This window comes from Theropithecus gelada, chromosome 1, assembly GCF_003255815.1.
Source record: "Theropithecus gelada isolate Dixy chromosome 1, Tgel_1.0, whole genome shotgun sequence".
Taxonomy (NCBI): domain Eukaryota; kingdom Metazoa; phylum Chordata; class Mammalia; order Primates; family Cercopithecidae; genus Theropithecus; species Theropithecus gelada.
In genome coordinates, this window is record NC_037668.1 from 39,005,060 (window position 1) to 39,019,925 (window position 14,866).

The window sequence follows — 14,866 nt, forward strand, 5'->3', positions numbered from 1 at the left end:
TTTTTCCCAAATTCCATCACCTCTGAAGAATGTGATTATTTTTTGTTTTTTTGATAGCCTTATTCGGAGATACTTTCTTTTTATTTTCCTAATTTAATACTATTACTTTAAACGTCAAACACTCTGAGATTCTCCCTCTTTTTTTTTTAGAGCAGTTAATATTACTGGATTTGATCCTTTATTGTTTGGGAATGAAGAAGAGTTCTGACATAGATATTTATTTATTTTTATTTTCATTATTTGTTTCACTTAGGATTTAATGGTGAAAGACATAAGTATTTAAAAAGAACTTCATTATTTACTTACTTATTTGAGACGGGGTCTCACTCTGTTGCTCATGCTGGAGTGCGGTGGTGTGATCATGGCTCACTGAGGCCTTGACCTCCCAGGCTCAAGTGATCCTCCTGCCTTAGCCTCCAGAGTAGCTGGGACTACAGCAATGTGCCACCACACCTAGCTAATTTTTTTTTTTTTTTTTTGAGACGGAGTCTCGCTCTGTAGCCCAGGCTGGAGTGCAGTGGCCGGATCTCAGCTCACTGCAAGCTCCGCCTCCCGGGTTCACGCCATTCTCCGGCCTCAGCCTCCCGAGTAGCTGGGACTACAGGCGCTGCCACCTCGCCCGGCTATTTTTTGTATTTCTTAGTAGAGATGGGGTTTCACCGTGTTAGCCAGGATGGTCTCGATCTCCTGACCTCGTGATCCGCCCATCTCGGCCTCCCAAAGTGCTGGGATTACAGGCTTGAGCCACCGTGCCCGGCCCTAGCTAATTTTTTAATAAAAAAAAATTTTTTTTTTGAGACAGAGTCTCGCTCTGTTGCCCAGGCTGGAGTGCAGTGGCTCCATCTTGGCTTACTGCAACCTCCGCCTCCTGGGTTCAAGCGATTCTCCTGCCTCAGCCTCCCGAGTAGCTGGGACAATAGGTGCCCGCCACCATGCCCAGCCATTTTTAGTAGAGACGGGGTTTCACCATGTTGGTCAGGCTGGTCTGAATCTCCTGACCTCAGGCAGTCTGCCCGCCTCGGCCTCCCAAAGTGCAGGGATCACAGGCATGAGCCACCATGCCCAGCCTTTAAAAATTTTTTTGTAGAGACAGGGTCTCACCATGTTGTGCAGGCTGGTCTCAAACTCCTGGGCTCAGGATGATCTGCCTACCTTGACTTCTGGAAGTGCTGGGATTACAGACATGAGCCACTGTGTGGGGCCTAAAAACTTAAGGAAAAAAAAGATTAAGTGAGAAAATTGTATTTAAAATTTTCCTTTTATAGTCATGCATCACTTAAGGGTGGGGGTACATTTTGAGAAATGCATCATTAGTTGTTAGGTGCTTTTGTCGTTGTACAAATATCATAGAGTGTGCTTACACAAACCCTACAAGGTATAAACTACTGCATACCTAGACTACATTGTAGAGCCTGTTGCTCCGAGGCTGTCAACCTGTGTAGCATGTTACTGTACTGAATAGGCAATTATAATAGAATGGTAAGTATTTGTGTATCTAAACTAGAAAAGTACAGTAAAAATATGATATAAAAGATTTAAAATGGCACACCTGCATAGTGCTCTTACAATGGAGCTTGCAGGACTGGAAGTTGCTCTGGGTGAGTCAGTGAGTGAGTGGTGAGTGAATGTGAAGGCCTAGGACATTGCTGTACACTATTGTAGACTTTATAAATGCTGCACACTTAGGCTACACTAAATTTAGTTTTAGAAACAGTTTCCTTTCAATAATAAATTAACCTTAGTTAAATTACTGTAACCTTTTTACTTTATAAACTTTAAAAATTTTTAAACTTTCTGATCCTTTTATAATAACCTTTAGTTTAAAACACAAACAGGCCCAGCATGGTGGCTCACGCCTGTAATCCCATCACTTTGGGAGGCCAAGGCAGGTGGATACCAGAGGTCAGGAGTTTGAGACCAGCCTGACCAACATGGCGAAACCCCCTGTCTACTAAAAATACAAAAAAATGAACTGGGCATGGTGGCGCATGCCTGTAATCCCAGCTTCTTGGGAGGCTGAGGCAGGAGAATTGCTTGAACCCAGGAAACGGAGGTTGCAGTGAGCCGAGATCGCGCCATTATACTTTAGCATGGTCAGCAAGAGTGAAACTCCGTCTCAAAAAAAAAAAAAAAAAAAAACCACACTCACACACACATTGTACAGCTGTACAAAAATGTTTTCTTTCTTCATATCCTTATTCTATAAGCTTTTTTGTATTTTTTAGTTTTTTTTTTTCCTTGAGACAGAGTCTTGCTTTGTCACCTAGACTGGAGTACAGTAGCGCTGTCTCACTCTGCATTCTCTGCTTCCTGGGTTCAATCAATTCTTGTGCCTCAGCCTCCTGAGAGCTGGGACTACAGGCACATACCACCACGTCTGGCTAATTTTTGTATTTTTAGTAGAGACGAGGTTTCACAATGTTGGCCGGGCTGGTCTTGAACTCTTGGCCTCAAGTGATCTGCCTGCCTTGGCCTCCCAAAGTGCTGAGATTTACAGGCGTGAGCCACTGCACCTGGCCAAATTTTTTTTTTTTTTTAAGACAGAGTTTCACTCTTCTTACCCAGGCTGGAGTGTAGTAGCACAATCTTGGCTCACTGCAACCTACGCCTCCAGGGTTCAAGCTATTCTCCTGCTTCAGCCTCCAGAATAGCTGGGACTATTTTTGTATTTTTAGTAGAGATGGGGTTTCACCATGTTGGCCAAGATGTTCTCGATCTCCTGACCTTATGATCTGCCTGCCTTGGCCTCCGGAAGTGCTGGGATTACAGGCATGAGCCACCACTCCCAGCCCAAATTTTTAATTTTTGAAAAAAAATTTAAACTTTTTTTTTTTTTTTTTGAGACGGAGTCTGGCTCTGTCGCCCAGGCTGGAGCACAGTGGCCGGATCTCAGCTCACTGCAAGCTCCGCCTCCCGGGTTTGCGCCATTCTCCTGCCTCAGCCTCCCGAATAGCTGGGACTACAGGCACCTGCCACCTCGCCCGGCTAGTTTTTTATATTTTTTTAGTAGAGACAGGGTTTCACCGTGTTAGCCAGGATGGTCTCGATCTCCTGACCTCGTGATCCGCCCGTCTCGGCCTCCCAAAGTGCTGGGATTACAGGCCTGAGCCACCGCGCCTGGCCAAAAAATTTAAACTTTTTTGTTAAAAACTAAGATACACATTTATTAGCCTAGGCCTACACAGGGTCAGTATCATCAAGATACCACTAGGTGATAGGAATTTTCCAGCTTTCTTATAATCTTAGGGGGATCACTCTCATATATGCAGTCCATCATTGCCCGAATCATGGTTATGCGATGCATGACTGACTTTATTCTAAGCATTAATCATATCTTGATGTTTATGACATAATATGTTTTGAGACAGAGTGAGAGAGGACGTCTGGCTAATTCATTGAGCATGCATGGATAACTTAATACTCCTCTCATTTGGGCTATTCATGCCTCTCTCATTCTGCTTCCCTAGTTATGTGAAGAACTCTTTGAGAAAATCAATGACAACTGTAATGAAGAAATGTCTTACTCTGTAGAGGTGAGTACAGCCGTGGGTTGACACCATAGGCCCTTGTTTTCCATTCTCTCAAGCATCACTTAAATGGCTCCAAATTATGACTGTGGTACAGATCACTTTACCATTCCTTCATTTTTGTCCTTTTAGGCTATTTCTGGGTTTGAGGTATAATGAATAGTGTCCTGCTTTAATCTTTTTTTGGGGGAGTGCCTGGTGGTGACAGGGTCTCACTCTTGCCCAGGCCCTGGAGTGCAGTGGCATGATCACAGCTCACTGCAGCCTTGACCTTCTGGGCCCAAGCGATCTTACCCCCTCAGCTTCTCAAATAGTTGGGACAACAGGTGTGTGCCACCACCACCCCTGGATACTTAATTTTTTTGTAGAGATGGAGTTTCCCTATGTTGCCCAGGTTGGTGTTGAACTCTTGGGCTCAAGCAATCTTGCCTCCTCCACCTCTGAAAGTACTAGGGTTACAGTGTGAATCACTGAGCCCAGCCACAATTAAATCTTTGTTGATAAGTCTGTGCATTTATTTTCAGTTATTATCTTTTATATGTTTCTTGTTTTTTAAATAATACATTTGAATTGCCAAATGCCTTTTTGGAAAGTAATGCTGTGTAACAGTTTTCAATCACATCAGGAGGATGTAAGCACCCACTGTGTCCTTGCCAACATTTTTCAGTTTTTTAATCTTTGCTAATTTGATAATGTAAGTATTCTCTTACTTAAATTTGAATTTCTTTGATTATTAGTGTGGTTGAACATCTTGTAAATTATGCATATGCTTGTTCGTATGCATTGGGTTCACAATGTTTTTCTGATTCATTTGTGGGAACTCTTCTTTAATATTGTTAATAATGGTTTTTGACAGGCATAGGTTTTAAATATATATAATCAAATCTTCCCCTTTCCTACTTTTTAAATTGCTAATAAAAACTTGGAAAGTAATTATCCATCCTGTGTTTACCCTGGCTCTTTCATGAAGTCTATAGAATTACTTTATACACATTTACTTATTTGATAAATATTCTTTCTGTTTTGTATGTGCTTTAAGAAGCTGTTTTGGGGCTCACACCTGTGATCCCAGCACTTCGGGAGGTGAATGGATCACTTGAGGCCAGGAGTTTGAGACCAGCGTGGCCAACCTGGCAAAACTCCGTCTCTACTAAAAACACAAAAAAATTAGCTGGCTGTGGTGGTGCACACCTGTAATCCCAGTGACTCAGGAGCCTGAGGCAGGAGAATCCCTTGAACTCGGTGAGGCAGAGGTTGCAGTGAGCCAAGATCATGCCAGTGCACCCAGCCTGGAGTCTGTCTCAAAAAAAAAAAAAAAAAAGAAAGTAACTGCTGTTTCTCTCTCTCCCTCCCTCTCTCTCTCACCCCCCCGCCACCACACCCTTTTTTGGTATTCACTTTCATAGTAACTGAAATTATTAAAGTGTTCTGTTACCAAGAGTCTGTTTTGAAAAAATAGGCTGCCTTTTAAGCAATCTCGAGATTTTTTTTCTTTTCTTTTTGGCATATGTTGTGATTCTCTGTAGGCTTACAGCATTTCATTCCTAGTTAATTCATTTAATTGCTTTGGAGTTTTTTCTTCACCTATAAGGTGTTGCATAAATGTGTAAATTCCAAGGAATTCTGTCTTGTGACTGTCATATACCAAAAAGAGAATGTGCTGCCCTAAGCATATTTTCATTAAAATGAATTTTCTGATTGTCCCATAGTTATACTTTTTTTGAATCAGGTGATAGAATTTTTGAGCTTACAGATAATAAAAGAAGATGCTCTTTTCTTTCTTATTCGAGTTCCCAGGCTTAACTTGGAGTGGAGCATGGGTTCCTAATTGACACTGTGGTTTCTTGCTACATTTGCGGGACCTCTCTACCTGCCTCTTTTACTTCCTTCCCTGTTTACTCTGCTTCACCCATACTGGCTTTTTTGCTGTTTCAAGAACATACCAGAAACATTCCTGCTTCAAGGCCTCTACATTTACTTCTCTTCCTGCCTGAAATGTTGTTCGCTTGTATGTCATTTTGACTTAAGTTTCTCACGTTCTTCAAGTCTGCTTAAATCACATTCTTCAAGTCTGCTTAAATCACACACTCTCAGTGAGGCTTACCTTGACTACCTTATTTAATACTGTATCTTGCCCTTTACCCCACATCCTGAGCTCTCTTCCCCTGTTCTATTTTCTTTTTTCCATCGTACTCATCATGTTCTAACATGCTTTCTCAGTTACTTATTTTTTATGTTTGTTGTTTATGATCAGTGTCCCTTGCTAGAAGCATAAGCTCACTGGGGGAGGGTTCTTTGTCTGTTTTATTTAGTGATGTATACCAATTGCCTAGTGCCTGTAAGAGAACAGTCCTCAGTGAGTTGGATTTGCCAGGTCGCATCTGGAGTGGTTAGTGCAGAAGTAAAAGAAATGATGGCTTTGGATGGATTCACATATCAGAGAATAAGGAATGAAGCACATGAACTTTTACCCAGATTATTTGGGTTCTCTTTGTCTCACATTTGTGTGAAAAGGGACCAGTGTTCCAAAAGATGTAATATATTCCAGGGATTCAGGATTGTATGTACACATTTAAGTACACAGCAATGATTGAAGAATCATCTCACTTTCTAGGATGACTTGCTGTCAGAAAGAATATTTATTGTTCTGTTATTTTACTCTCATAATAGATTAATTAATTTAGCTTTCAGGGTTGTCTTTTTTTTTTGGAGACGGAGTCTCACTCTCACCCAGGCTGGAGTACAGTGGCATGATATTTGCTCACTGCAACCTCCGCCTCCCAGGTTCAAGCAATTCTCCTGCCTCAGGCTCCTCAGAGGCTGGGATTACAGGCGCCTGCCAGCACACCTGGCTAATTTTTTGTATTTTTAGTAGACACAGGATTTCACCAGTTGTCCAAGCTGGTCTCGAACTCCTGACCTCGTGATCCGCCTGCCTTGGCCTCCCAAAGTGCTGGGATTATAGGTGTGAGCCACTGCACCTGACTTTTTTTTCTTTTCTTTTTTTTTTTTTAAGACAAGGTCTCGTTCTGTTACCCAGACTGGAATGCAAGGGTGCAAACAGGGCTTGCTGCAGCCTTGACCTCCTGGGCTCAGTGATCTTCCTGCCTCAGCCTCCTGAGTTATTTGCACCACAAGCATCTGCCACAGTGTGTGACTCCCAAAGTGCTGAGATTACAGGAATGAGCTACTGCATCTGGCCAAGTTCTCAATTTTTTTAAAATGGATTTTATTATTTTATTTTATTTTTTATTTATTTTTAGAGACAGAATCTCTCTGTCACCCAGGCTGGAGTGCAGTGGCATGATCTCGGCTTACTGCATCACCAACCTCCTGGGCTTGAGTGATCCTCCCATCTCAGCCTCCCGAGTGGCTGGGACCACAGGCACACACTACCATGCCTGGCTAATTCTTTGTATTTTTGGTAGAGATGAGGTTTTACCATGTTACCCAGGTTGGTCTCGAACTCCTGAGCTCAAGCAATCTGCCCACCTCGACCTCCCAAAGTGCAGGGATTCCAGGCGTGAGCCAACACGTCCGACCTTTAATTGATTTTAAAATACAAAATAAGGCCGGGTGTGGTGGCTCACGCCTGGAATCCCTGCACTTCGGGAGGCTGAGATGGGAGGATTGCTTGAGCCCAGGAGTTCAAGACCAGCCTGGGCAAAACGGTGAGACCGTGTTTCTGCAAAAAAAATTTTTTTTCATTAGCTAGGTGTGGTGTTATGTGCCTGTAGTCCCAGTTACTCCAGTGACTGAGGCAGGAGGATTGCTTAAGCCCAGGAAGTCGAGGCTGCAGTGAGCCGTGTTTGAGCCACTGCACTCTAGCCTGGGTGACAGAGTAAGATACAGTCTCAAAAAATATATAAAAATAAAAATAAAATACAGTATAAAAATACAGTTAGAGACTGAATGAAAGAAAATGGCAATAGAAATGGAATTAAGGTTCCATTCCAGATACTCTGAAAATGTGTCCATAGACATTTAAAGTTTAAAAATGCAGGAGCTGTAGTGTAAGCTTGAATAGCTCCATGATACAGAAGGATCTGTTTCCTGGGTAGCATCATAATGTGGCCTATTGTGATGAATTTACCCTAGTTCAGAGCCTTGTTTGCTTAGAAGTCTGATTTTGTAGATTCATCAAGAAAAGGACTGTCCTTAAAAGTTAAGACTTGAGTAAAGCTCATTTGACTGATGTTATGAAACCAACTTGTTGGTTTGTTAACTTTCCCATGAGAAATAACTATTACTAAGGCTAGAACACTCAAGCCATTTGCAAGACTATTTAATATATTATCTTTCTGTGGACAGACCTCTCTGTTGGAACCCTGTTGGTTGTTTGGTGTGCATGGAATTAGAGGGAGAGGAGTTGCTTAGATACGTGTTTAATTGCCCCAGGTTAAGAAATGATAGCTTAATGCATTAATCACCATGATCGAATGGTCCTGCCAATGAGACAAGAATTTATGAAGTGTGTTGTCTGAGGCTTCTTTCTCCCTCACAGATCTTGGATAGGTCCTGCCACCACCAGCTTTCATGCTGGTCAACCCTCATCTCTTCTGGTGGATACATTGTCCATAGTAACAGTCTGGTGAGCTTTAAAGAATTAGCATCACCTGTCTGTTTTGTCTTCTCTGCTCTCTAATATTTATATTGTTCCTTGGTTTTAACTCTAATAGAAGTCTTATTTCCAAGTTCTTGGAGTAACCTCAATGCAAATCCTAGTTACTGACAATAGTATACATTTTAAAAAACATTGATAACTGATAAATTGCTACTCAAATATCTTTTAGCAGTCACTACATTCCAGAGATAATCTGTTTACCTCTCCCTTACAGAGAAAGTCTGAAGGCTGGTTCTACCCTATGCAGTGTGATGATCTGTGTGTGTTGTTAATAGAATAAAAGTGCCTAGGGTTATGGCATTTAACTTTGTAAAGGTTGCTGATCTCTAATTTTAGAACTTTTAATAAAAGTTAAAAAAATTTTTTTGTTCTGTATGTGATTTCTTTTTTCTTTTTCTTTTCTTTCTTTTTTTTTTTTTTTTTTAAGACAGAGTCTCACTCTGTCACCCAGGCGGAAGTGCAGTGGCGTGATCTCGGCTCACTCCAACCTCCACCCCCCAGGTACAGGCGATTTCTCCTGCCTTAGCCTCCCGAGTAGCTGAGACTACAGGCATGCGCCACCACGCCTGACTCCTTTTTGTATTTTTAGTAGAGACAGGATTTCACCATGTTGGCCAGGCTGGTCTCGAACTCCTAGTTCGAGTGATCTCAAGTGATCCGCCCTCCTTGGCCTCCCAAAGTGTTGGGATTACAGGCGTGAGCCACCGCACCCGGCCTCTGTATGTGATTTCTTTTTCTCTCTAATTCACTTTACTAATTTGTTCATAGGTGAGCTACATGGAAATTTACTGTGAGAGAGTACGAGATTTGCTGAATCCAAAAAACAAGGGTAATTTGCGTGTGCGTGAACACCCACTTCTTGGACCCTATGTGGAGGATCTGTCCAAGTTGGCAGTTACTTCCTACACAGACATTGCTGACCTCATGGATGCTGGGAACAAAGCCAGGTATGGTGGGAAATAGAGTAATGACTGAGGTCTTTGGCACCTTTTGAGGTCCTTTTTTCCCAGTTAAGTGTTTGAAGCCACATTTATAGCTATGAAAGTTGCTTTTATTGTAGAGTCCTCTGATCCTTTGACTGTGCTGTAACAGTGAGGGCTTCAGCGTGTTGGGTTAAGTGTCTTTCTTCCATCTAAACAGTGCATTGCTGAAACATGTTAGAGCTCTGGTTAAGTTTTACTCTTAGATTTTCATCAAGTCATGGTAAAATGTTAGTTACCATGTATATATGTGGCTATGGTAGTAATTGATTCTGGAATAAATGAGCACCAATAAAGAATAAAAATTAAATGCTTCATTGGTTTCTAAAGGGATAGCTGGAGTATGAAAAATGATTCTGATGGGGTGCCTTTGGAACTTGATGGGCTCACAAATAAGGCAGTATTGAGAGCAGTTGTGTAAGTGACAGTCTTGCAATCTGTGAATAAGTTTAAGACTATTGCTTGTGATTGTTATGCTTATAATGTGGAGCCTGCTGTCCATTTCAACTCTCATGTAAGAATTCCATTGTCACGTGGTCACCTTTATGTTTATTTAGGACAGTGGCAGCTACGAACATGAATGAAACAAGTAGCCGTTCCCACGCTGTGTTTACGATTGTTTTCACCCAGAAGAAACACGATAATGAGACCAACCTTTCCACTGAGAAGGTAGGAGAACTTCAGTCTGTAGGCTTGAGTTGTGAAGGATGGAGATTTTGAGAAGTTCCTTTTGTTGCCCTCTGCTGTTTGTGGAAGGTTGGGTGTTGGGAGGTGCTCTTTTACTTGATGAAGGGTGTTTTAAATTTTTCTTCCACCCTACACCAGTTTTCTGTATAGATTCTTAAATGAAGTTGCAAGATAGAGAATAGAGTTAGGAAAAAAAACAATCCAGGACTTTGGGTCTCAAAAACTACTCAATACAAGACATTTAAGCAGTCTTGTGGGAGAAAGTTCTTTCTTTTCTTCTTCTTGACTGAACTTTTTTATTATTACCATGTTAGTTGCCTTTGGTATGTGTATTCCTTTTTTTTTTTTTTTTTTTTTGAGCTATGATACTGTTATAGTGGGATTAAATGTTGAAGCAAATGATATGTTTTATTCCTGGAAAGTAACTCCACAACAGTTCTGATGTTCTTCAAATACCTTTCCTGCTTATTGATTTTTCATTTTCTATAGTGGTTAAATGTCACAGACTTTAGAGTTAGATTGCTTGCTTTGAATTCTTATTCTGCCACTCTTCAGCTATGTTACTTTGCGCAAACTACTTAACCTCTTTGTTCCTCAGTTTCCCCATCCATAACAGCCTGATAGGATTGTTAAAAGGATTACATGTTAATATAGGTTAAGTGCATACAATAATGTCTGGCACAGAGTAGCCACTCAGTAATGTCAATCTTATTGTTAGTAATAAAAAATTTATGTTGAATACTACTCTATCTACATTCCTAAGAAGGATGCAACTGGATTTTTAAACTTGAAGTTAGGTTTATTGTACTGGCAATTATAAAAGATCCTTTGCCTTATAAAATGAGTACTTTAGATACCACTGTCAACAATTATTAGAATCACCTTTTATTTGTTGACTTATTTCTAGCTGAAAATGATTTTTAAAAATATACTCCTGCTAGGCTGGGCGCAGTGGCTCACGCCTGTAATCCCAGAACTTTGGGAGGCCAAGGTGGGCGGATCAGGAGGTCAGGAGGTCAGGAGTTCGGGACCAGCCTGGCCAGCATGGTGAAACATTGTCTCTACTAAAAATACAAAAAAATTGGCTGGGCGTGGTGGTGCATGCCTGTGGTCCCAGCTGTTCAAGAGGCTGAGGCAGGAGAATCGCTTGAACCCAGGAGGCAGAGGTTGCAGTGAGCCGAGATCGTGCCACTGCACTCCAGCATGGGTGACAGAGCGAGACTCTGTCTCAAAAAGAAAAACAAAAAACAAAAAACTCCTGCTGGGCACCGTGGCTCACACTTGTAATCCAAGCACTTTGGGAGGTTGAGGCGGGAGGATCACCTGAGATCAGGAGTTCGAGACCAGCCTGGTCAACACGGTGAAACCCAGTCTCTACTAAAAATACAAAAAATTAGCCGCTCATGGTGGTGTGTGCCAGTAATCCCAGCTACTCCAGAGGCTGAGGCAGGAGAATCGCTTGAACCTGGGAGGCGGAGAGTGCAGTGAGCTGAGGTCGTGCCATTGCACTTCAGCCTCGGTGATAAGAGCAAAACTTCATCTCAAAAAAAAAAACCAAACTTCTTATATAGGTGATCAAACAACTTGCTTAGCCAGAGGTTATAATGTTAGTGCTATTTATTAGTTAGTATTTATCTGAATGCCAGTAAAGAACATTGTATATAAAAATGTTTTGGCCGGGCGCGGTGGCTGAAGCCTGTAATCTCAGCACTTTGGGAGGCCGAGACGGGTGGATCACGAGGTCAGGAGATCAAGACCATCCTGGCGAACACGGTGAAACCCCATCTCTACTAAAAAAAAGAATACAAAAAAACTAGCTGGGCGAGGTGGCGGGCTCCTGTAGTCCCAGCTACTCGGGAGGCTGAGGCAGGAGAATGGCGTCAACCCGGTAGGCGGAGCTTGCAGTGAGCTGAGATCCGGCCACTGCACTCCAGCCTGGGCGACAGAGCGAGACTCCATCTCAAAAAAAAAAAAAAATGTTTTTTGCCCTTCTCCCATGGTGTCAAATCTACAAAATTAATGTTAATCCCATAATCATAGCTTTCCTGGTAGTCCATTTTGGATACTTTTGTCTAAACTTTCCTGAAGCTTTATTTTTTTACAACTTTATTGAGGTATTATTGAAGTATACAGTAAATGGCACGTATTTAAAGCGTAAAATTTGGTCAGTTTTGACATATTTTTATACCTGTGAAACTAGTGCCACAATCCAGATAATGATAATTTCTATTATTCTCAAAAGTTGCCTCGTACCTGTTTGTAGTCTTTCTCTATATCCCTTCTACGGCAATCCCTGGGCAGTTCCGGACCTGCCTTTTGTCAGTATAGATTAGTTTACATTTTCTAGAATTTTATATAAATGGAATCATAGAGTATGTGCTGTTTTTTTGTCTGGAGTCTTTCACTTAGCATAGTGATTTTGAGATTCATCTATGTTGTTGTGTTTATCAATAGTTCCTTTTCATTGTTGATGAGTATTGCATTATACAGATACACCACCGTTTATTAATTCAACTGTTGATGGACTTTTAAACTGTTCCTAGTTTTTGATTATTACAAATGAAGCTGCTGTGAACATTTGTGTACAAGTCTTTGTGTGGACATTTGTTTTTGTTCTCTTGGTAAATGCTTAGGAATAGGATGATTGAGTCTTATTGTAGCTCCTTAAGAAATGTCAAGTCCAGGCGCGGCGACTCACACCTGTAATCCTAGCACTATGGGAGGCCGAGGCGGGTGGATCATGAGGTCAGGAGTTTGAGACCAGCCTGGTGTACATGGCAAAACCCCATCTCTACTAAAAATACAAAAAGAACTTGGACTCAGGAAGGGGAACATCACACACCGGGGCCTATCATGGGGAGGGGGGAGGGGGGAGGGATTGCATTGGGAGTTATACCTGATGTAAATGACGAGTTGATGGGTGCAGCACACCAACAAGGCACAAGTATACATATGTAACAAACCTGCATGTTATGCACATGTACCCTACAACTTACAGTATAATAATAATAAATAAATTAAAAAAAAAAAAATTAGCTGGACGTGGTGGTGGGCACCTGTAAGCTCAGCTAGTCGGGAGGCTGAGGCGGGAGAATCGTTTGAACCCAGGAGGTGGAGGTTGCAGTGAGCCAAGATCGCTCCATTGCACTCCAGCCTGGGTGACAGAGCAAGACTCTGTCTCAAAAAAAAAAAAAAAAGGAATATCAAACTGTTTTCCAAAGTGATTGTACCATTTTACATTCCCACCAGCAATATGTGAGAGTTCCAGTTGCTTAAAGCTTCAGTTTTAGTATGCCATTTAATGAGTTGATGAGTTTTACTTATTTTTATAACATACTCTAGTAAACTATGTCGTGTTTATACTAAAGTTACTTTTTTTGAACCGTGGTAATTGCTATGAATTTTGTGCACGCTCTTTTTTTACTAATTAAAAAAAAATTTTTTTTTAAAGACACAGGGTCTTCTATGTTGCCAATCTGGAGTATAGTAGACAGCTTTGAACTCCTGGGCTGAAAGGAGCTTCCCGAGTAGCTGGGACTACAGGCGTGTGCCACTGCACCTGCTGTGTGTGCTGTTTAAACTGACTCTGATAGGTGTTGTCTTGATCTTTTTGTGTCATATTTAAAAGCTCTAATACTTTTAGTTTTCTCCATACCTTAATCTTTTAAAAAGCATTCTGCCTCTAAATATTTCCTGCCTCTATCTTGCTTATTTTTTAATTGCTCCCATGTTACTGTTCTTTATCAGGTCAGTAAAATCAGCTTGGTGGATCTAGCAGGAAGTGAACGAGCTGATTCAACTGGTGCCAAAGGGACTCGATTAAAGGTATTTATTTTAGCAAATAAATGGCCTGATCAGTAAATGTTCTGTACCATGGGACAGCAAACCATGGCCACCACCTGTTTTTGTAAATAAAATTTTATTGAAACACAGCTACATACATTTGTTTATGTATTGTCTATGGCTGCTTTTGCACTGCAATGGCAGTGTTATGACAGAGACCATATGGCCCACAAAACCTGAAATAATTTGTGTCTGTCCTTTTATGGAAAAATTTTGCTGACTCCTGATCTGTAACTTCAATAGAAGGATAAGTTATCTAACTAAATAGTTAGGGAGGACATCATAGTCAAGGTGAGAGTTGAATTGCATTTTAAGGAACAGGCAGAATTTGGCTAGATGGAATTAAGACATGGCAATGAGAATAGGATGTACAGTATTCAGATGTGAGAACAGAAGTTTCATGTCGATGAGTTGAGGGAAGAAGGCTGCACACATCTGTAAACTTTTGGAGCACAAACATCTCGAAGATACTTTAGGACTGTGAGTTAGGCCTGTGGTCTCAGCATGTTATTATCAAGTGGAGAAGAGGATAGATTGAGGACTAAAGGTTGTTTTTAGAACTTGTAATAATAAAGAAATATGCTAGCATATGGCAAATCATGTTTTATGTTGTATATGATATGACAGTAGTAGAAATTCTTCATCATCATTCTTTCATATTTGGTATTTATTTTAGGAAGGAGCAAATATTAATAAGTCTCTTACAACTTTGGGCAAAGTCATTTCAGCCTTGGCCGAGGTGGTAAGTTTTATGCTTCATTATAAGGGGAGTTGTGTCTGTTCAGCAAATATACTTGATGATATTTTATTATTGTTTATGAAGGCTGCCTTTTTGTGGCCCTTTTCTGTAATCTTGCCTTTCTCTTTTTAGAGCTTTTCAGATAAGATACTAGGTATAAAACAGTTTGACTTTGTACTGCAAGTAAAAGAGACTAAGGAGAACAAAAGTAAATATAGATCTGTAAAAACTAGAGCAAACACCTAAGGTTTGACTGATTTTTTTGAGCCTTGTTTTATGTCTATCACAAAAACCAAGTTGATTTATTGTCTCTTCTTTTCCTGTGTAATGTTTTCTCAGTAGGATGCAGTATCTTTTGGAGTATTTTGAGCAGTTTGGCTTTGGTGGATGCTGTTGATTTGAGAGCCAGTAGTAGGTTTTTTGTTTTGTTTTGTTTTTTTCCCAATAGTTTTGTTCTTTTCCTACT

General features: G+C 41.0%; 1 protein-coding gene across 5 annotated transcripts in view; it reads left to right on the forward strand.

Moving 5' to 3' along the window:
* KIF1B (kinesin family member 1B) overlaps positions 1-14,866 on the forward strand; it is a 178,212-nt gene that overhangs the window by 49,011 nt on the left and 114,335 nt on the right. For all 5 annotated transcript variants that reach the window (XM_025398642.1, XM_025398661.1, XM_025398672.1 and 2 more), the window contains exons 5-9: positions 3,468-3,533; positions 8,920-9,098; positions 9,689-9,800; positions 13,566-13,643; positions 14,338-14,403. In XM_025398642.1, coding sequence (XP_025254427.1) covers positions 3,468-3,533; positions 8,920-9,098; positions 9,689-9,800; positions 13,566-13,643; positions 14,338-14,403 — 501 coding nt within the window. The remainder of the gene's footprint in view (positions 1-3,467; positions 3,534-8,919; positions 9,099-9,688; positions 9,801-13,565; positions 13,644-14,337; positions 14,404-14,866) is intronic.